The 21,463-nt window shown below is 47.0% G+C and overlaps 1 protein-coding gene across 1 annotated transcript in view; it reads right to left on the bottom strand.

Annotated features, from left to right (window-relative positions):
• The window catches only part of LOC145349660 (disintegrin and metalloproteinase domain-containing protein 23-like), a 121,317-nt gene extending 107,321 nt beyond the window's left edge, over window positions 1-13,996 (bottom strand). Inside the window, exons 1-2 of the mRNA XM_080198184.1 lie at window positions 13,689-13,996; window positions 12,805-12,995 (exon numbers count right to left, since the gene is read on the bottom strand). Of these exons, the coding sequence (XP_080054310.1) occupies window positions 12,805-12,995; window positions 13,689-13,767 (270 nt within the window). The 5' untranslated portion in view covers window positions 13,768-13,996. The remainder of the gene's footprint in view (window positions 1-12,804; window positions 12,996-13,688) is intronic.
• Between the last annotated feature and the right edge of the window lie 7,467 nt (window positions 13,997-21,463).

The following is a 21,463-nucleotide window of genomic DNA, read 5'->3' as shown; positions in this document are numbered from 1 at the left end:
TTAGTTCGATTCCCAACTTGGGTCACTGTCTGTGCGGAGTTTGCACATTCTCTCAGTGTCTGCGTGGACTTGCTCTGGTTTCCTCTCAGTCCGAACGATGTGCTGGTTCGGTGCATTGGCCATGCTAAATTCTCCCTCAGTGTACCTGAACAGGCGCCGAGTGTGGCGACTCAGGGATTTTCACAGTAACTTCATTGCTGTGTTAATGTAAGCCTATTTGTGACAATGATAAATAAACAAACAAACAAACATAGGATTGTTTTCAGTGAAAAGATGGAGGCTGAGGGGAGACCTGACAGAGGTCTACAAAATTATGCGTGATGTAGACAGGGGGAATAGTCAGAGGCTTTTTCCTAGCGTGGAAGCGTCAATTGCAAGGTGAGAGGGTGAAAGTTGAAGGGAGATGTGCAGGTGAAGTTTTTCAGACAGAGTGTGCTGGGTCCCTGGAATGTCGGCACATTAGGTGGATGGGTACAGGAATAGGGAGGGAATAGAGGGATATGGACTGAGTAAGGGCAGAAGGTTTTTTTTTTGTAAGTTTAGTTAGGGCTTCATGATCAGTACGGGCTTGGGGGGGTTTAAGGACCTGTCCCTGTGCTGTACTTTTCCATGTTCTTTGAGGTGGTTAACTGGAGTAGTGTATGGTAAGGGATGGGGTTAAAATGGGGGAGTGTGCAGTATTTAAATATTTCATGCTTGTTTGGCATTGGTAAGAGACCAGTACCCAAGAGATTTCACTGGGAGTAACATCCACAGGGAATTATCCTGTTCGCTACTCTGATAATCTTTGTTTATGTCTATGCCTCTTGCAGACTCCCTTTGCCTCTGACAGTCCTATAAAGGCCCACGGAGCCTCTGTTACCTTCCACAGTCAATAGTTCTCCCTTTCTCTGGGATCTATGCCTCGCAAAAACACCGGGGAGTCATCAATATCTCCCTTACCCACAACCTTGAACCCATCATCAAACCTTTTATGTTTAAAGCTTATTTATTAGTGTCACAAGAAGGCTTACATTAACGCTGCAATGAAGTTACTATGAAAATCCCTTGGTCGCCACACTCCGGTGCCTGTTTGGGTACAGCGAGGGGGAATTTAGCATGGCTAATGCACATAATCAGCATGTCTATGGGGGGAAACCACAGCACCCAGAGAAACCCACCCAGACACGGGGAGAATGTGCAGACTCCACATAGACAATCATCCAAGACTGGAATCAAACCTGGGCCCCTGGTGCTGTGAGGCGGCAGTGCTAACTACTGTGGCACAGCCCCAAACAACGTCTCTCCCGCAGATCCCATAATCGCTCAGTCTCCCTGGATCAAAATCACAGCAATTTTCCTCTTCCTCAGGCTGAATAACGGCCTACAGGTTTGTACTCTGATTTTGCAGCAGAATGTGTAAGTCTTGTGTTGTTGTCTCCTTCTAACCTTCGTAACTGAATACATGTTGAGAATTGAGGCCTCCACAGATTGGGTCGGTCCAGCTAAATGAGGTCAAATACAACATTCTGAAGGAAATTATTTTGCTCTGAATAAATCAAGTGTTCACAATGTTATATTTACTATGGTACACACTAACAACCTATCCTGGTCCCCCCCATGCTGAGGCTATAATTCAGAAAGCCCACCCACACCTCTACTTTCTCAGGAGGCTAAGGAAATTTGGCATGTCCGCTACGACTCTCACTAATTTTTTTTTTTTACAGATGCACCACAGAAAGCATTCTTAAGTGGAGTGGCCTTGCTAAATTGTCCCTTAGCATCCTAAGATGTGTCAGTTAGGGTGGATTAGCCATGGTAAATTGCCCCTTAGTGTCAGGGGTCTAGCAGGGTAAATATGTGAGGTTATTTGGTTGGGATTGTTGTCGGTGCAGACTTGATGGGCTGAATGGCCTTCTTCTGTACTGTATGGATTCCAGGATTCTGAGCTCCAGTCCCCATGTCTTCTCCATCACATCACCAAGGCGGCCCATGGCACTGTACATAGCATCTTTACCTCTGGACCAGAAGCTCTGGGTTCGAATCCAACACCAGGACTTGTTGGCCGTGGAAGGGGCATTCAACGTGGTTCAATAACCAGCATGGGAACCTTTCCACTGCTTCCCCCATCATTAGGGTGGCATGGTGGCACATTGGTTAGCACTGCTGCCACACAGCACCAGGGGCCTAGGTTCAACTCCAGCCTTGGCTGACTGTGTAGAATTTGCACACTCTCCCCCATGCTGATTTCCTCCCACAGTCCAAAGATGCGTGGGTTAGGTGGATTGGCTATGCTAAATTGCCCCTTCATGCCAGGGGGATGAGCAGGCTAAATAAGTGGGGTTATGGGGACAGGGCCTGGATGGGATTGTGGTCAGTGCAGAGTCGATGGGCCAAGTGGTCTCCTTCTGCACTGTTATGATTCTGGCATCATTCCCCAAAGGGTAAAAAATGTGAAAAACTATACTCAATTCACACTCTGGCTGGATTCTTCCCCCAGCTGCCCTCCCTGCACAAGGCGCAAAGCTAAAATACTTATCCTCGTATTCCAGACTCTCCATGGCCTCAGCCCTCTTGTAACCTCCTCCAGCCTTATCACTTCTCAGAGTCTCTGCATTCCTCCAGTACTGTCTCCATAGATCCCTGAAAGTTGGCACCCAGATAGGGTTGTTAAGAAGGCGTACAGTGTTAGTTTTTATTGGTAGAGGGATTGAGTTTCAGAGCCATGGTGTAGCTGTATAAAACTCTGGTGTGGCCGCACTTGGAGTATTGCGTACAATTCTGGTCACCGCATTATAGGAAGGAAGTGGAAGCATTGGAAAGGGTGCAAAGGAGATTTCCCAGGATGTTGCCTGGTATGGTGGGAAGGTCTTATGAGGAAAGGCTGAGTGACTTGAGGCTGTTTTCGTTAGAGAGAAAGAGGTTAAGAGGTGACTTAATAGAGGCTTACAAGATTATCAGAGTATCTTGTGTGGTAGCACAGTGGTTAGCACTGCTGCTTCACAGCTCCAGGGACCTTGGTTCAATTCCCAGCTTGGCTCATTGTCTGTGGAGTTTGCACATTCTCCTCGTGTCTGCATGGGTTTCCTCCGGCTGCTCCGGTTTCCTCCCACACTCCAAAGATGTGCGGGTTAGGTTGATTAGCTATGCTTAAATTGCCCATTAGTGTCCCGAGATGCGTAGGTTAGAGGGATTAGTGGGCAAAATATGTAGGGATATGGGGGTGGGGCCTGGGTGGGATTGCGGTTGGTGCAGACTCGATGGGCCAAATGGCCTCTTTCTATACTGTAGGGTTTCTCTGATTAGATAGGGTGGACAGTATGAACTCCCCCCCCTCCACCCTTGGATGGTGATGGCTAGCACGAGGGGACATTGCTTTAAAATTGAGGGGTGATACATATAGGACAGATGTCAGAGGTAGGTTCTTTACTCAGAGAGTAGTAAGAGTGTGGAATGCCCTGCCTGCAATAGTAGCAGACTCGTCAACATTAAGGGCATTTAAAGGGTCACTGGATAAACATATGGATGATATTGGAATAGTGTAGGTTAGATGGGCTTTAGCTTTGTTTCACAGGTCGGCGAGGGCCAAGGGCCTGCACTGCGCTGTAATGTTCTATCCAAACCAGACCAGTAACTTTGCAGCCAAAGACAGGCTCACGCACATATAGCAGGAGTAGGCCATTCAGCCCTTTGAACAAGCCCAATCATTTCAGAGGATCATGCATGATCAAACTGAAACCTCAAATGTGCATCCTGCCTACCCCCGATACTGCTGCCACACCACCCCCACACTTACCAACAATATCTCCATCTCAGCCTTAAAAATGTTCAAAGATTGAGTGCAGCATGGTGGCACAGTGGTTGGCACTGCACCCTCACAATGTCAGGGACCTGAGTTTGATTCCTGGCTTAGGTCACTGTCAGTGCGGAGTCTGTACTTTCTCCCCATGTCTGCGTGGGTTTCCTCCGGTTTCCTCCCACAGTCCAAAGATGTGCAAGTTAGGTAGATTAGTCATGATAAATGTGCAGAGTTACAGGGAGGAGAGGAGAGGACGTGGGTGGGATACTTTTTTGGAGAGCCAGTGCAGATTCGACAGGCTGAATGGCCTTTTTCGACACAATGGAGTCTGCCTCTACTGCCTTTTGAGGAAGAGCGTTCCTGACCCTCATGATGTTCCGAGAGAAAAAAAATTCACCTCATCTCCATTCTAAATGGGCAACCCCTTATTTTTAAGCAGTGTCCCCAAGTTACAGATTCACCCACAGAAGGAAACAGCCCCCCCACACTCACCCTCAGGATCTATGTTTCAATCTTTGGAAAGGAGATCAGGGAAGATAAAGAGTTGGAATCTGTTGTATCAATTTTTCTTTGGCCAGGGATAGCTTCAGCACACGTACGTGCTACAGTTTGAGTTCAGGATGACACTGAAGATATGCAACTGGGAAGTTAATTATGCATTTGATCATTCCGATATCTCCTCTTATAAAATTATAATTTAATCACAGAGCACTTGCTGCTTACATCTACAAAATGTGCTTGTGATATCTAACAGGTACTGCTATCTTCTCCTTAGTACTGGCCTTGGAGAGAGTCCAGAGGAGGTTCACTGGAATGATCCGGGAATAAAAGGCTTGATGTATGAGGAGTGTCTGAGGACTCTGGGTCTGTGCTGAATGGAGCTTAGAAGGTTGAGGGAGGATCTCATTGAATCTTACAGAATACTGAAGGGTCTGGATAGCGTGGACATGGGGAAGATGTTTCCATTAGTCGGAGAGACTCAGATCTGAGGGCACAGATCCTCAGAGTAAAAAAGCAACCCTATAGAACTGAGATGAGGAGGGATTTCTTCAGCCAGAGGGTGGTGAATCTGTGGCATTCATTGGCACAGGGGACTGTGGAGGCCATGTCATTGAACGTTATTAAGACAGAGATGGTTAGGTTCTGATAGGTAAGTGGATCAAACGTTACTGAGAGGTGATGGCTGAGTGTCTTATCACTAAAAATTGGATACAGGAGTTGGGTACGTCTTATTGAAGTTGTACAAAGCCACACTTGGAGTACTGTGCACAGTTCTGGTCACCCTATTATAGGAAGGATATTATTGAATTCGAAAGAGTGCAGAAAAGATTTACTAGGATGTTACAGGGACTTGATTGCTTGAGCTATAAGGAGACACTGGATAGACTGGGACTTTTTTCCTCTGGAGCTTAGGGATGATCTTATAGAGGTCTGTAAAATAATGAGGCATAGATCAGTTAGATAGTCAAATCTTTTCCCCAAAGATAGGGGAGTCTACAACTAAAGGACATAGGTGAAAGGGGAGAGGTACAGAAGGGTCCAGAGGGGCAATTTTTTCACTCAGTTGGTGAGTGTCTGGAACAAGCTGCCAGAGGTAGTGGTAGAGGTGGGTACTATTTTGTCTTTTAAAAAGACAGTTACATTGGTAAGATGGGTATAGTGTGATACGGGCCAAATGTGGGCAATTGGGACTAGCTTAGTAGTTAAAAACCAGGCGGCATAGATAAGTTGACCAAAGGGTTTGTTTCCATGCTACAAACCTCTGACTCGAATGGAGTTGAGGAACTTATCAGCCATGATTGAATGGTGGAGCAGATGTGATGGGCTGAATGGCCTAATTGTGATCTTGCACCTTATGGTCTAACACTCTCACCCACATAATAAGGCTATGCAAATTGAATGCTTTTGACCCTTGACTGTCAATGCCAAGCAAAATTCAATTTTTGCCCTCAACTCAAAATGAACAATTTACACTCTTCCATTAGAATGAGAATCCTATAAGTGAGAACTTATTTACCTGCAAGGTCCAAATTGTGTCCAAAGCAGGAGATATTGGAATCATACCTGCAAACCCTCTTGTCACCCTTAGCAACGGGCTTTCTGCTTCAAAATGGCTGCCTGGCAAAATGTCAGAAGGGGAGTGCTTCCTGGAGTGATACCAGAATGCTTTGCTCCAGTTGCATTGTCACTGACAGCTTATTTAATCCCTTCCCACCCCCAGTGAAATAAAAGGCCTTGGTTGCCCTGTGAAAACAGAGCCATAAGAAACCAATGAAGGGGATAATTAGATAAAAGGAAATTGTGTTTATGTAGCAGCTTGCATGGCCTCAGGACATCCCAAAGCTCTTTACAACCACTTTTGAAGGATTAATACTATTGTAATAAAGGGTTGGCAGGGAGTTCGGTGTAGCGCAATGGGTTAGTGTCCCTGCCTCTGAGCCAGAAGTTCCAGGTTCAAGCCCCACCCCAGGACCTGATGGCCAAGGAAGGTGCATTCATAATGTGGCCAAACAGGTTAAGCGTCAACCTGCAAAATCCTTCCAATCGCACCAATGGCTGGCGGTAACAGCAGAGAGACTCAGTCAGCCATGCTTGTTACAAAGTAGTGTCCCTCAAGCTGTAAACTCCCTGGCAACAGTGACCTGTTCTAGGAAAAACTTTGCTATGAGAGATGTACACCTAGCAGGAAGAGAAACAGCAGGTGCTCCTGTTGCCCTTAGCAACAGGCTTTCTGCTTCAAAATGGCCACCTGGCGAAAGGTCAGAAAGGGAGCACTTCCTGGAGTGAGACCAGAATGCTTCACATACAGGGAGGAAGGAAGGTCCCCACAAACCCATTGAACCTCAGGGCCTCCTCAGTTAAGCCTCCAAAGCCCACCCCCAATCCCCTTCCCTAAAATTGTTCCCCACCCATAAAGCCCAGGACTTGGCTTGGAGGGATGTGTCCCTGACTGGGTTTGAGGTGTTCTAGAACCAGGGACGACAGAGTCTCCAAATCAAGGGCACGTCGTTTAGGACAGTGATGAGGAGGAATTGTTTCACTCAAAAGGGGAGAGTGAATCACTAGAATGATCTATCCCAGAGGGTGGTGGGAGCTCTTACATCAAGTGTATTCAAGACAGAGATCGACAGACTTCCAGGTATCAAAGGTAACAAGGAATGTGGGGATAGTAGAAGAAAATGGCAGAAACCTGGCGCTTTCAAAGAGTGAGCAGAGAGACCAGGCAGCACCCATTCACACCCTGGCACTGCTCACCAGGCACCAAGGTTGGGGGGTGGCCTGAGTGGGGATGGAGCCTGAATGGGGGTGAGGCTATGACAGGGGGAACTCTACAAGGGGAAGGGAAGAGGATGGGGAGGCGAGACCACCGATACAGGGAGCAATCAGTGGGGTTGGGGGGCGGGGGGGGGCTGTGACGGTGTACTATTGGGAGACTCTCAACGCCAGTGGCCTGTGTTACCATGGGGAATGAGGGGAGTGGGGTTACACTTCCACCAATGATGGTGGAAAGAGGACATGGGTGCGGTGGAGGGGGAGATGGCAGGAGGTCTCCCAGTTCACTGGGAGAGCTAGGCACTTGCGCAATGGCACTCCGAGCAGTCTGCAGTTGGCTACACCAGTGGAACTAGGCTCCGCCCCTCCCCCCTACAGATGAGAATCGCACTTCTGTCAAATAAAGTCAGATACACCAGATTACATTTTCAAACTCACCCAAAAAACGGTCTGAAACTCTGCCGTTCTCTCGCTTGTTCGGCCGTTCGTTTCGATAAATTGTACCTCGAGGCCTGACATCATTGGGTACAACAGGAGAAAATGGGGCTTGCCTTGGACCTTTGGGACTGGACACATTTGGGGGTAAATGGGAATCAATTTGACCCGTTGTAAAGGCCAGAACATGAAGCCAATTCCAGTCCATTGGCCAACAATGGGAACCAGTTCACGGAATGGAAGTTGTCCACATTTCAAACTAAGAGCTTTCAATGTAATCATGTATAAACATGTGACAGTAATTAACGAGAATATTCCTTCAATTACATCTCCTAGAATTAGGAAAGTTCCAAGTCTGCAATGCCTGTGTACTAACTGGAATACTGTAGTGAAATGTCAATGCTATTGCCGCAGATAAGAAAGCATAATGCACTGATGAACAGAGCAGAAGGTTGCTGTCACAGGCTGCCAATCTCCCTGATGCAGGAGGCAAAGGGCTTTCAGAGAAACCCTACAGTGCAGAAGGAGGCCATTCAGCCCATCAAGCCTGCACCAAAAACAATCCCACCCAGGTCCGATCCCCATAACCCCACATATTTACCCTGCTAATCCCTCTAACATACACATCCCGGGACACTAAGGGGGCAATTTATCATGGCTAATCCATCTAACCTGTGCATCTTTGGACTGAGAAGAAAAACCGGAGCATCCGGAGGAAACCCACGCACACATGGGGAGAATGTGCAAACTCCACACAGACGTGACCCGAGCCGGGAATCGAACCCGGGTCCCTGGAGCCATGAGGCAGCAGTGCTAACCACTCCTTTAGGAGCTTGAAGGAGCCTATTCAGCCCCTCAAGTCTGTCCGACCATTCAATTAGATCATCTGCATCTCAACTCCTCAGCTATCCACCCTGATTCTATACCTGTTATCATAGGGCAAGGTTTGTAATCTACAGCAAATACAAGAGTCCACGTTGTTAATATTTCAACTCATTGCTGCATCTACGCAGAAATAAAAACCTCTGCGTTTCGGTGGATTGGCCATGCTAAATTATCCCTTAGTGTCCCAAAGATATGCAAGTTAGGTGCATTGGTCACACTGAGTTGTCCTTAGGGTCCCAAAATATGTAGATTAGCAGGACAAGTATCTGGGGTACAGGCATAGGCCTGGGTAAGATGCTCTATTGGAGAGTCGGTGCAGACCCAATGGGCTAGATAGAATCCCTACAGCACAGAAGGAGGCTAAGAATCTAATACTTAAAATAAGGCTAACTCTGTCCCCTGAGGTGTATTTGAAAGATCCTGACACATTATTTGAAGAGTAAGAAATGGCCAAGATCTATCGTTCAATCAACATTACAAAGGAATAGATGATCGAGTCATCCAGATTGCTGCTTGTGGGTGTTTGCAGATTGGAGTTGGTCCTCCTACTTTACAAGCTTGATCTGCTTCATTGACTGCAAAGACATCCAGCAGTCGTGAAAGGTGCAACTTTTCTTGCTATCAAACCAAGCCTGGGGACACTCTCCCCATATGAGCACAGTTACTGGAAAGTCACCGGATAGCAATCCGGAACAGGAAGCTGATTTGCCTTAGAATCTTTATATTCCCTAGGGTGGAGAAAGAGGCCATTCAGCCCTTTGAGTCTGCACCTTACCCTGGCCCACACCTCCGCCTCATCCCTGTAACCCCATTTTACTATGGTTAATCTACCTAAACTACACATCTTTGGACACTAAGGACAATTTAGCATAGGCAACACTTTGTGTATCAAAAAATGTGCAAGTTAAGGGGCAATTTAGTATGGCCAATCTACCTAACTTGTATGTTTTTGGACAGTAAGGTGTAAATTCAACATGGCCAAAACACCTAACCTACACAGCTTTGGATTATGGGAGTAATCATAGAATTATAGACTCCCTACAGTGCAGAAAGAGGCCACTTGGCCCATCAAGTCTGCACCAACCACAATCCCACCCAGCTCCTATCCCCTTGGCCCAACATATTTAAACAGGGAGCAGTCGGAGGAAATCCGCGCAGACACAGGGAGAAGGTGCAGACTCCACATAGACAGTGACCCGAGGCCAGAATTGAACCACTGTGCCACCCAACCCCTTAGGTGCTGAGTTCAATTAGCCTCCTAACAGCCACTCCTCAGTTCATTCAAACAGAGAGAATAACAAAACCTTGGTCTCTACTGCACCAAACAAGCCCTTTAGCAATTTTTTTTTTTTAAACCAATCACGTTGCTCCCTGGCTCAGCAGACTTAGGATTTCTCCATTAAGTCATCCCTTCAGATCTCTGTAAGTTCCTCTATCGCTCCAGCTTACCGAGTGTTGCTATTCTCTCAGTGCTGGCCTTGTGCATGCTGGCTGGATCATTCCATTGTTGGTGTCTTTACCCTAAACTCTAGAATTGCCTCCATGAACCACTCCTGCCCCCTTTAACCAAACATTTGGCTATTAGGTCCTTATGTGTCACGGTTTAAGGTGTCCCTTGGGGCATTTTATTGCATTCTGTTTCCATTCATTCACAGGATGAGGATGTCACTACCAAGGCCAGCATCTGTTGCCCATCCCCAATTGGCCCGAGAACCGGGTATCTCGCTCGACCATTGCAGAGGTTAGTTAAGAATCGACCGCATTGCTGTGCCTCTGGAGTCACACGTCAGCCAGACCAGGTAAGGACGGTGGCATGGTGGTTATCACTGCTGCCTCAGAGCGCCAGGGATCCAGGTTCAATTCCCAGCCTTGGGTGACTGTCTGTGCGGAGTCTGCACGTTCTCCCCGTATCCATGTGCGTTTCCTCTGATTTCCTCCCATGGTCCAAAAAAAAAACGTTCAGATTAGGTGGCTTGGCCACGATAAGTTGCCCCTCAGTGTCAGGGAGAACCAGCTAGGGTAAATGCATGGGGGTTACGGGGATTGGGCCTGGGTGGGATTGTGACCGGTGCAGATTCGATGGGCCAAACGGCCTCCTTTTCTACTGTAGGATTCTGTGGTTTCCTTCCCTGAAGGACATTAGTGAACTAGATGGGGTTCTTTTTTGCAACAATCAATGGTAGTTTCATTGTCACCATTACTAAGGCTAGCTTTCAATTTCAGAAATTATTAAGAATTGAATTTTAAAAATTGCACCAGTTGTGGATTTTAAACCCATGTTCACTCAGCATTTACCTGGGCCTCTGGATTACTAGCACGCTGGGCCTCTTTAGGCATTATATGAAATACAAGACAGCTAATGGGTTTAATAATTAGGTGGTATGATGGCAGTGGTTAGCACTACTACCTCAGTGCCAGTTTCAATTCCCAGCACAGGTCACTGTGTGCTGAGCCTGCACGTTCTCCCCGTGTCTGCGTGGGTTTCCTCCGTGTGCTCCGGTTTCCTCCCACAGTCCAAAGATGTGCAGGTTAGATGGATTGGCCATGTTAAATTGCCCATTAGTGTTGGGGTGGGTTAGCAGGGTAACTATGAGGGGTTATGGATATAGGGCCTGGGTAGGTTTGTCGTCAGTGCAGGCTTGATGGGCCAAATGGCCTCCTTATGTGGCGTAAAACTGCAGCAGGCGACGGTGCAGAGGGACCTCGGGGTCCTTGTGCATGAGTCGCAAAAACCCAGCTTGCAGGTGCAGCAGGTGGTCAGGAAGGCGAATGGGATGCTGGCCTTCATAGCAAGGGGGATTGAATATAAAAGTAGGGAGGTCTTGCTGCAGCTGTATAGGGCATTGGTGAGGCCGCAGCTGGAGTACTGTGTGCAGTTTTGGGCGCCGCACCTGCGCAAGGATATTTTGGCCCTGGAGGGAGTGCAGAGGAGGTTTACTAGGCTGATCCCGGAGTTGAGGGGGTTGAGCTATGAGGAGAGGCTGAATAAACTAGGCTTGTACTCGTTAGAGTTTAGAAGAATGAGGGGAGATCTCATTGAGACATGTAAGATGATGAATAGGATGGATAGGATAGAGGTGGAGAGACTCTTCCCGCTCAAAAAAGACAGTAGGACCAGGGGAGCACAGCCTCAAGATAAAGGGGAGGCGGTTTAGAACGGAGTTGAGGAGGAACTTCTTCACTCAAAGGGTGGTGAATCTCTGGAATTCTCTGCCCGTTGAAGTGGTGGAGGCTGCCTCGCTAAATATTTTTAAGAAGCGGGTTGATGGGTTCTTGATAAGAGAGGGGATTAAGGGTTATGGGGAGAGGGCGGGAAAGTGGAACTGAGCCACGACAGATCAGCCATGATCTTATTGAATGGCGGGGCAGGCTCGAAGGGCTAGATGGCCTACTCCTGCTCCTATTTCTTATATTCTTATGTTCTTATGCTTTGTAGGGATGCCATGGTTGTGTGAAATCAGTACCTGGATTTTCTAAATTTGATTCAAATTCCCAGCTTGGGTAACTGTCTGCACATCCTCCCCATGTCTGTGTGGGTTTCCTCCAGTCTCCTCCCACAGTCTGAAAGATGTGCTGGTTAGGTACATTGGCCGTGCTAAATTCCTCCTTGGTGTATCCAAACAGGCACTGGAGTGTGGCAACTAGGGGATTTTTACAGTGACTTCATTGCAGTGTTAATGTTTAGTTTAGTTTCATTTTATTAGGTGTCGCAAGTCAGCTTACCTTATGAAGTTACTGAAAATCCCCTAGTGGCCACACTCCGGTGCCTGTTCGGGTACACCGAGGGAGAATTCAGCATAGCCAATGCACTTAGTTGGCACACCTTTCAGAGTGGAGGAAGCCCACGCAGATACATGGGGGAGAACATGCAGATTGCACACAGATGGTGACCCAGCTGGGATTAGAACCTGGGTCCCTGGCACCGTGAGGCAGCAGCGCTAACCACTGATTCCGGTGTTAACTTTTCATTTTTGCACCAATGAAATTAATTGAGAAAAATTCAAATACCGGTCTCATATAATCATGGAATCCCTACACAACAGAAGGAGGCCATTCGGCCCATCAATCCCACCCAGGCAGCAGTGCCACCCTATTCATGAATCACAGAATGCAGAAGAGGCTCTTCGGCCCATCGAGTCTACACCAATGCACGAAATGCCCTGACCTGTCCACCTAATCCGAAAATTTTTTAAAATTAGAAATCGGCACATTTCTGGCATAGAGTTAAACAATATTAAATACAATGCAAAAACACAGAGGGGAACCATTAATGCTGCACTTGCCAAGGATTCAGTGTACAACTGCAAAGAGCAATCTCCCCTTTGGATTCAAGACACTTTTACTCTATACATGCATCCACCTGAATGGTAACAGGGTTCCATCACCACACCCATGGATTACAACTAGGGAGGGTGGATGTGTTCAGGGGTTACCTGATGGTGCTTCTGCTGGTCCCTCGCTCTGGTGTCCAGGATGTGGTAGGTGCTCTCGTTGTCATCGTGAACGTAATAGATGAGGCGGAGAGGCCACACTATCGCTCGCTGAGTCGTGTTGCTGCTGTGGTTCAGCGCTGCACCAGTCTCTGCTGCCAAGGGCTCTCCATCAGCACCGCTCCACTGCAGAACTGTTCCCAAACAAGCAGGGGAGATTAGAACAGGAGAGAGAGGGAGGGAGAAAAGAAAAAGGCATGTTCACTTTGGATCAAAGCAAATTACTGCGGATGCTGGAATCTGAAAGCAAGAGAAAATGTTGGAAAATCTCAGCAGATCTGGCCAGACCCACAGATTTTCCAGCGTTTCTCTCTTTTGGTTTCATATTCACTTTGCTTTGTCAGGCAATTGCAGATACAAAGAATAAAGACACTAAACAAAATAAATCAATGCCTCTGCATGCAATAAAATGAACTGCAGTGGGCGAGAGAGAGAAAGCAACCCTTCTTCATGTTTACGGTGCAGTTTTAAATGGTGTTGCTAAGGGGACTCATTTCTCCTTTTGTTTCCCTCCCCTCCCCTCCCTCCACGATTCACTTGTCTCAATCTTGCATTTTATAAAATTGAACAAGGAAATGGGAATAGCTGTTTTTGCAGGAGGGTGGGAAGAATTCCGTTTAAAACCCCAATCACGAATACTTGTCTCAGGCAGGCTACAATTAGGCTATCTGCAGTGCTTCTATTCAGTGTAACAACCAGCCCAGAACTATACACACACACACACACACACACACATATATACACCCCCATACACATTAGCCATCCTTGCACTGTGAATCTCCCCTTGTACACAATGCATTCCCTCCCCAAACCCTTCCTTTACATACCCTCTGCGCCAAAAGGCTGGAGGAGGCTGCAGCACAGGAGAAACAGGGGCAGAAAACAGCAGCGCCCGGGAGGATTCATGATTCATATTTGTCGCCCTTCCTCTGGCTCCGGCTGCTCGATTTCTTGCTCAACCGCCTGCTTTCTTCTTCCCCTACTCAGTGAGGTGGGCGGGTGCGGCATCGGACCCCATCCGGCTGTTTCTTTCCTTCCTTCCCCTCTCCTGCCGGTCTCAGGGATGCCTGCCTGTGGACATCTTTGGCTGGTACTGCTGGAGCAGGTGCCGCACCTGCGCACACTGGCTCCCTCTCAGTCAAAGCCTGAGCTCCAGCAATGCAACAGCCAGGCAGCTCCTGACAGCCTTCTGCTGGCGAGAGCCAGCTCCTTGCCTCTTTATCATCGACTGCAGAAAATGTGACCAGGCAGCATGCATTATTGAGACTTTAATTATGCTACATTCCTTTGGAGGATCAGTCTTCTAGCATGCATTAAGAAACTGGGATGTGTGTGATGTGTATCTATGTGTGAGAGTGTGTGTGTGTGTTTTTGCTGCCATTTAATTGCTTTTCGAGTCCAATCAAAGCACATTTTTCAGCCAATTCGCTGCGCCTGTTGTAGGTGCAGCAGAGGCCATTCAGCCCATCAAGTCTCTGACCTCTGCCCCATCCTATTCCCACAACCCCACACATTTATCATGGCTAATTATTCTAATCTACATTTCACTAAGGGGCAATTTTAGCACCTAATCCGCACACCTTTGGATGCTAAAGGGCAACTTACCATGGCCAATCCACCTAACGTACACACCTTTGGTGTATGGGAGAAAACCGGAGCACCTGGAGGAAACCCAGGCAGACACAGGGAGAATGTGCAGACTCCGCACAGACAGTCACCCAAGGCCGGAATTGAACCCGGGTCCCTGGCACTGTGAGGCAGCAATGCTAACCACTGTGCCACCATGTAGGCATCACCAGGAACCCCAGCATTTATTGCCCTTGAGTAGATGCTGGTGGGTCTCCTTAAACCACTGCAATCTACGTGGCGAAGATGCTCCAACAGCATCTCTGTCTGATCCAGTGGAAACAAGCCCTTAGGCCCAAACTGGTCCATGCCGAACAAAAAGCCCATCTAAGCTAACCCCATCTGCTCTGGTGGTGGCAGTAGGTGAGCCAGGAGGTGAGCTACTTACACTGGTATATGACCTGCTCTCATGACAACAACAATAATTGGCTGCCTCCTGTTCACTTTCTGCTCAGACATCCTTTCTCTATTCACTCTTTCATGGCCTGTGGGTACCATTGGCAAGGCCAACACTTGTTGCCCATTCTTAATTTCTCTTGAGCCAAGTTGGCCTGCTCAGCCATTTCAGAGAGCAGCCACGTTTTTGTGGCTCTGGAGTCACATGTAGGCCAGACTGGTAAGGATGGCAGATTTCCTTCCCTAAAGTTCATTAGTTGAACCAGATGAATTTTTACAGTGAACAATAATTGGTTTCCTTGTCACCGTTATGAGACAACCTTAACAATTCCAGATTTTATTAATCACATTTAATTTCCACCAATAGCCGTGGTGGGATATGAACCCCTGTTCCTACAACATTAACCTCAGCCTCTGAGTTATCAGTCCCAAGACATTACCACAATGCCACCATCTCCCCAGGTAGAAACACATGAGGCTATTTTATTGCAGAAACCCGGTCAAAGGAATATATTTTATATGTCTGAATGAAAAAAAGAAAGAGAGGTTCAAGGAGAAACTTCCAGCGTACAGGATCTGTGTGATGAAAGGGGTAGAATTATAGGACCTCCACAGTGCAGAAGGAGACTATTTGGCTCATCAAGCCTGAACTGACTCTTCAACAGAGCATCCCATCCAGTTCCCCTTTCTGCAACCACATGTGTTTACCCTACTAATCTCCTCATCTACACAGCATGGGACACTAAGAGACAATTTAGCATGACCAATCCATCTAATCTGCATAACCTTGGATACAAAGAGACAATTTAGCATGGCCAATCCACCCAACCTGCACATTTTTGGACACTGAGGAGGAATTTAACATGGCCAATCCCCCTAACCTGCATATCTTTGGACACTAAGGAGCAATTTAACAAGGCCAATCCCCTAATCTGCATATTTTTGGACACTAAGGGGTAATTTAGCATGGCCAATCCACCTAACCTGCATATTTTTGGACACTAAGGAGCAATTTAGCAAGGCCATTTCACTTTACCCGCACCTTTTTGGAGTATGGGAGGAAACCGGAGCACCCAGAGGAAACCCACACAGACTCCACAGAGACAGTGACCTGAGGCTGAAATCGAACCTGAGTACCTGGAGCTTTGAGGCATCCGTGCTAGGTGCTGTGAAAGAGAGTTGGTGGGACTGTGGGAGGGGCAGTGAATGGTGAGGGCTGTATTGCCCACCTCACCAGCCCAGTAAGTTAATCCTCCACCACTTCAACACCAAAGCCAGGCTTGTCATTTTTATGCTGAATTGTCACCGAATGCATCAAGCTAATTTGCTGATTTATAATTGATCGCTCATAAAGATATCTGGCAATGTGAATTATTAAGATCTGAATTGTGCTGTGTTCCTTTAGACAGTTATTTATTTGTGGCAGACATTTAAAAGCAAGACCCAAGGAGTGACCCAGAACACTTTGCACGCAACAAATTACTGTTGAAAAGTTGTCAAAAGTGGGGTTGGAGCCAATGGGAAGGATTTGGAGGAAGCTGTGTGTAGACAGGGAAGGGACAACCACAACAATGATTTCAACAACAATAATGCCAATATTAACTTTAAAAGATAACGGTGACTGAGAGTTAAGCATGCTGGGATTTTTGGTCATCTTATAATTAAAATCAGATGCCGGTCATAAAATTGCTGCAAGTTGTGACCTGGTCTGTGACCTGTGACCTGATGTGTCCTGTGTTGATCAAATAAGGGAAATCGTTTACTCTTGAGTTAGACCTGTTGGCACTGATAGGACAAGCTATGTGTCCTATATGCAGGCTTGGGTAAGCGTTATGGAGTCCAGTGGCCTGGTGAAGCAAGTTTTTGGTTACACCATTGACAGGATGCCAGAGAACTTTCTAGAAGGATGCGAGAAGTTTAAGTTACGTTTGAGCCTTTGTCTCTAGCGAGAACTCGAGAATAACCATCGCGAGCATGCCCTGAAGGACAGCTTTGGAGAGACACCAGTTTATATATTGGGGATAGACCTGGCCATTTTGTTCCAAATTGGGCGGTATCTATTTTCGGTTATAGAATTACAGTTAAAGTTCCATTAAAGAGTTGATGTTTAGTAAAAGAATTAAAGTTCAGTGAAAGAGTTAAAATGTTGCAACTGTTGTGATTCAAGTGTTAAATAAACAGAAGATTGTTAAGAGAATTAAGAGTTGACTCCTGTCCTTGTTTGGCTCATTAAACTGGAATGCTTGAACAGGATTTGAATTAGTAGCTGAATAATATGTCAGTAATATTATTTCTGATCTATATACAACAATGACGGCACAATGGCGCAGTGTTTAGCACTGCTGCCTCACAGCACCAAGGATCTGGGTTCGATTCCCAGCTTGGGTCACTGTCTATGCAGAGTTTGCACATTCTCCCCATGTCTGCGTGGGTTTCCTCCAGGCGCTCCGACTTCCTCCCACAGTCTGAAAGACGTGCTGGTCAGGTGATTTGGCCATGCTAAGTTCTTCCTCAGTGTACCCGAACAGGCGCCGAGTGTGGCGACTAGAGGATTTTCACAGTAACTTCATTGCAGTGTTAATGCAAGCCTACTTTGACACTAATAAATAAACTTTAATTTTAAACAACACAGAACAGCCATGTTGCCACAGTGATGGAGACAATGGATGCTTAAGCCAGTGGCTGGAGTGCCAAGCATGCAGTCTGCTTTGTCACTTTGGTAGGAAGAATGATTAATTGGCAGGTGCAAGACCCAGTAATGTAGAGGAACAAACGGACTTCAAAGAACAAATACGCCAACTACCAAAGGATGTACCACAGATTAGCAAGGCCATAGCATAACAAAACAAGCACTGGACTTTATCGCCAGAGGGTTAGAATTAAAAAAAAAGGAAGCCTTTCTGAACTTGTAGCGAACTTTGGTAACACAATGTTAGAGTACTATGAATGTTTCTGGTCACCGTGTTATAATAAGATAGAGAGATGGGTGCCATGGTGGCACAGTGGTTAGCACTGCTGCCTCACAGCACCAGGGACCTGGCTTCAATTCTGTGCTTTGCTCACAGTCTGTGTGGAGTTTGCAAGTTCTCCCCGTGTCTGTGTGGGTTTCCTTTGGGTGCTCCGGTTTCCTCTCACACTCAAAAGATGTGCATAGGTGGATTGACTATGCGAAATTGTCCCTCAGTGTCCAATGATGTGCAGGCTAGGAGAATTGGCCATGCTAAATTGCCACTTAATATCCAAAAACATGCAGGTTAGGTGGATTGGCCATGGTAAATTGCCCCTTCGTGTCCCAAGATGTGCAGGTTAGGTGGGTTGGCCATGCTAAATTGTCCTCTTAGTGTCCCAAGATGCGCAGGTCAGGTGGGTTGGCCATGCTAAATTGTCCCCTTAGTGTCCCAAGATGTGCAGGTCAGGTGGATTGGAAGATGATGAATGGGATGGATAGGATAGAGGTGGAGAGACTCTTCCCGCCAAAAAAGACAGTAGGACTAGGGGGCACAGCCTCAAGATAAAAGGGGGGCGGTTTAGAACGGAGTTGAGGAGGAACTTCTTCACTCAAAGGGTGGTGAATCTCTGGAATTCTCTGCCCGTTGAAGTGGTGGAGGCTGCCTCGCTAAATATTTTTAAGACGCGGGTTGATGGGTTCTTGATAAGAGAGGGGATTAAGGGTTATGGGGAGAAAGCAGGAAAGTGGAACTGAGCAGCGACAGATCAGCCATGATCTTATTGAATGGCGGGGCAGGCTCGAAGGGCTAGATGGCCTACTCCTGCTCCTATTTCTTATGTTCTTATGTTCTTATGCTAAATTGTCCCCTTAGTGTCCCAAGATGTGCAGGTCAGGTGGGTTGGCCATGCTAAATTGTCCTCTTAGTGTCCCAAGATGCACAGGTCAGGTGGGTTGGCCATGCTAAATTGTCCTCTTAGTGTCCCAAGATGCGCAGGTCAGGTGGGTTGGCCATGCTAAATTGTCCTCTTAGTGTCCCAAGATGTGCAGATTAGGAGGATCAGCGGGCTAAATATGTAGAGTTATGGGGATAAGGCTTGCATAAGATGCTCTATCAAAGAGTCAGTGCAGACTTGATGGGCCAAATGGCCTTCTTCTGCACTGTAGGATTCTTATGATTCTCTGTGCTGGAGAGAGTGCAGGGAGGATTTATCAGGGTGATAACGAGAATTTCAAAAATTGTATATTGAGATATAGGAAAGGATTGGGTCTCTTCTACTGAATAAATAAGCCAGAGTCCTTAAAGAGGTCTTTAAAGAGATAAAATGTTGTGACAGGTGTGATAAAGAAAGAATGTTTCCCCTATAGGGTAACAGCATATCTAGACATCATCAATATGGTTTAGCCAACAAGAAATCTGACCAGGACCTCAGAAGCAACTTTGTTGTCCGAAGAAGTGGTGAGAATGTGGAACCCAGTACTGCAAGTAATAGTTGGGGCAAATATTTATGCATGCAATTTATGGGAAACTCGCCCAGCGTATGGGGGAGTGGGGCGGGGTGGGGGGGGGGGGCGTGCGGGGACTACTTGGTGGATTTAGTTGGGAAAAAAATGGGTGGAGACTCAAGTGGAGCAGTTGAGCCAAAAGGCTTGTTTTTGTGCATATTTCCTGGATAATCCTGTGCCCACCGTTAGGTTCTTACCAGTGGTGGTGGAGATGAGGCCCTTAAGTGGACATTAATTACACATTTAAGGGCCTCAATTAGTGTTGGTGAGGGTAAGCCATCCATAAGCATTTCCACCACAGATTTAACCGCAGTGGAGTTGGGAAGGAGATGGGGGAGTCCACAACCAGCAGCTCTCCTGCCTGATTAAATACCCCCCCACCCCACTCCACCACCATACCCGCCACGGAGGATGGCACAGACACTGCCATCGGCACAGATGATGCCATCCAGTGTCAATAGGATTTGATTAAGTTTCTCCCTTGTTGGTAGTGGTTATCGCCTCGATCATTGCCTTGCCCGCGAATGTTACTCGATGCCCACTGTCAGCCTCGGATTCTCACTGGAGTAGTAATCCAGGTCACTCTTTCAGAGGCTGGGTTCGAATGCCACCGCGGCAGATGGTGAAATTTGAATTCAGTAAAATAAAAATGGGGAATTAGATGTCTAATGTTGACCATGAGTGATTGCACGAGATTCTCTGGCCTTCCCTCAGCGCCATGGAACTTCTGATTCCACCGTCGTCAATGGGAGCTCCCATTGAAACCACCCCACGGTGCTGGAAAACCTGCGGCAGAGGGTGCCTTGCCAGTGAAACCATAGAATCCCACCGGCATGAACGGCCGGAGAATTCCAGCCACTGTCATAGAAACGCACCTGGCAATTTATGGCAAACTCGCCCAGCGTATGAGGGGGGAGGGACTAGATGGTAGATTTAGTTGGGAAAAAAATGGGTGGGGACTCAAGTGGAGCAGTTGAGCCAAAAGGCTTGTTTTTGTACATATTTCCTGGATAATCCAGTGCCCACCGTTAGGTTCTTACCAGTGGTGGTGGAGATGAGGCCCTACAGGGAAGGAAATCAGCCGTCCTTACCCTGTCTAGCCTACATATGGTTGACTGTGAAATGCTCTCTGAAATGGCCTAGCAAGCCACACAGCTCAAGGGCAATTAGTGATGGGCAATAACTGGTGGCCCAGCCAGCGACGCCAACATCCTGTGAATGAATAAGAGAAGATTGAAGTTCAGGATGGCGATGAGGGGGGCAGATTCGAGCAATGGTGATGCCACTTGAACCCCCCCCCACACCCAGCCCCCAGAGAGTTGGTGATGGTCCAACTGGTCAGAAAGAGTCATTTCCTTGATGCTTGTGAATATACGTTAATTGAACAATGTTTGTTTTAATTGCAGCTAGACGTGGTAAATTGTGAGTTATCGCTTTTGCTTTCCAGCCTAACCTTTTAAAGGTCTGAGGCCAGCTCGTTAAGTAAGGATGTCCTCACAGTTTGACCCCGATATGAAAGATTTTGGCCCTTTTGCTTGGCTGAATTCCACCTCCTGTGGTTTTGCCTCCCTCCGGTCCTTCCGTATCTCCATGGTTGCTCCATAAATTCAGCTATTCCTCTTCCCGAGGATGCCCTGACCTGCCTCTCAAATGAATAGAAAAGATCCAATTGTACAATATCAAGCCCAGACAGACAACCCTGATCTCCAATAACATAAACACAAACCGCGCTGGAAATTTAATGCTGAATTGTCACTGTGCAAATTAAGCCAATTTGCTTATTTATAATTGATTACAGAAGATAATATCAGGCAGTATGCATTATTGAGACTTGGGATTATGCTCTATTCCTTTAGAGGATTACATACTTACGGCATGCATTAAAAAGCAAGGACATGTATTTATACAACCCTTTCCGCACCTGAAAACATCTCAAAGTGCTTTGCAGACAATGCCATACTTGTGAAGTTTTCAAAAATGGAGTTTTCAGACAATTCAAAGAGCAGTGTCGGTCCTACTATTTCTGCTTTTTCCTATTAAGAACACAAGAACTAGGAGCAGGAGTAGGCCATCGGGCCCTCGAGTCTGCTCTGCCATTTAGTAAGATCATGGCTGATCTTTTTGTGG

The sequence above is a fragment of the Carcharhinus amblyrhynchos genome, chromosome 11 (assembly GCF_965287045.1).
Source record: "Carcharhinus amblyrhynchos chromosome 11, sCarAmb.v2.hapA, whole genome shotgun sequence".
Taxonomy (NCBI): Eukaryota; Metazoa; Chordata; class Chondrichthyes; order Carcharhiniformes; family Carcharhinidae; genus Carcharhinus; species Carcharhinus amblyrhynchos.
Note: the sequence above shows the minus strand (reverse complement) of the source record. Positions and strands in the feature narration are given on the sequence as shown.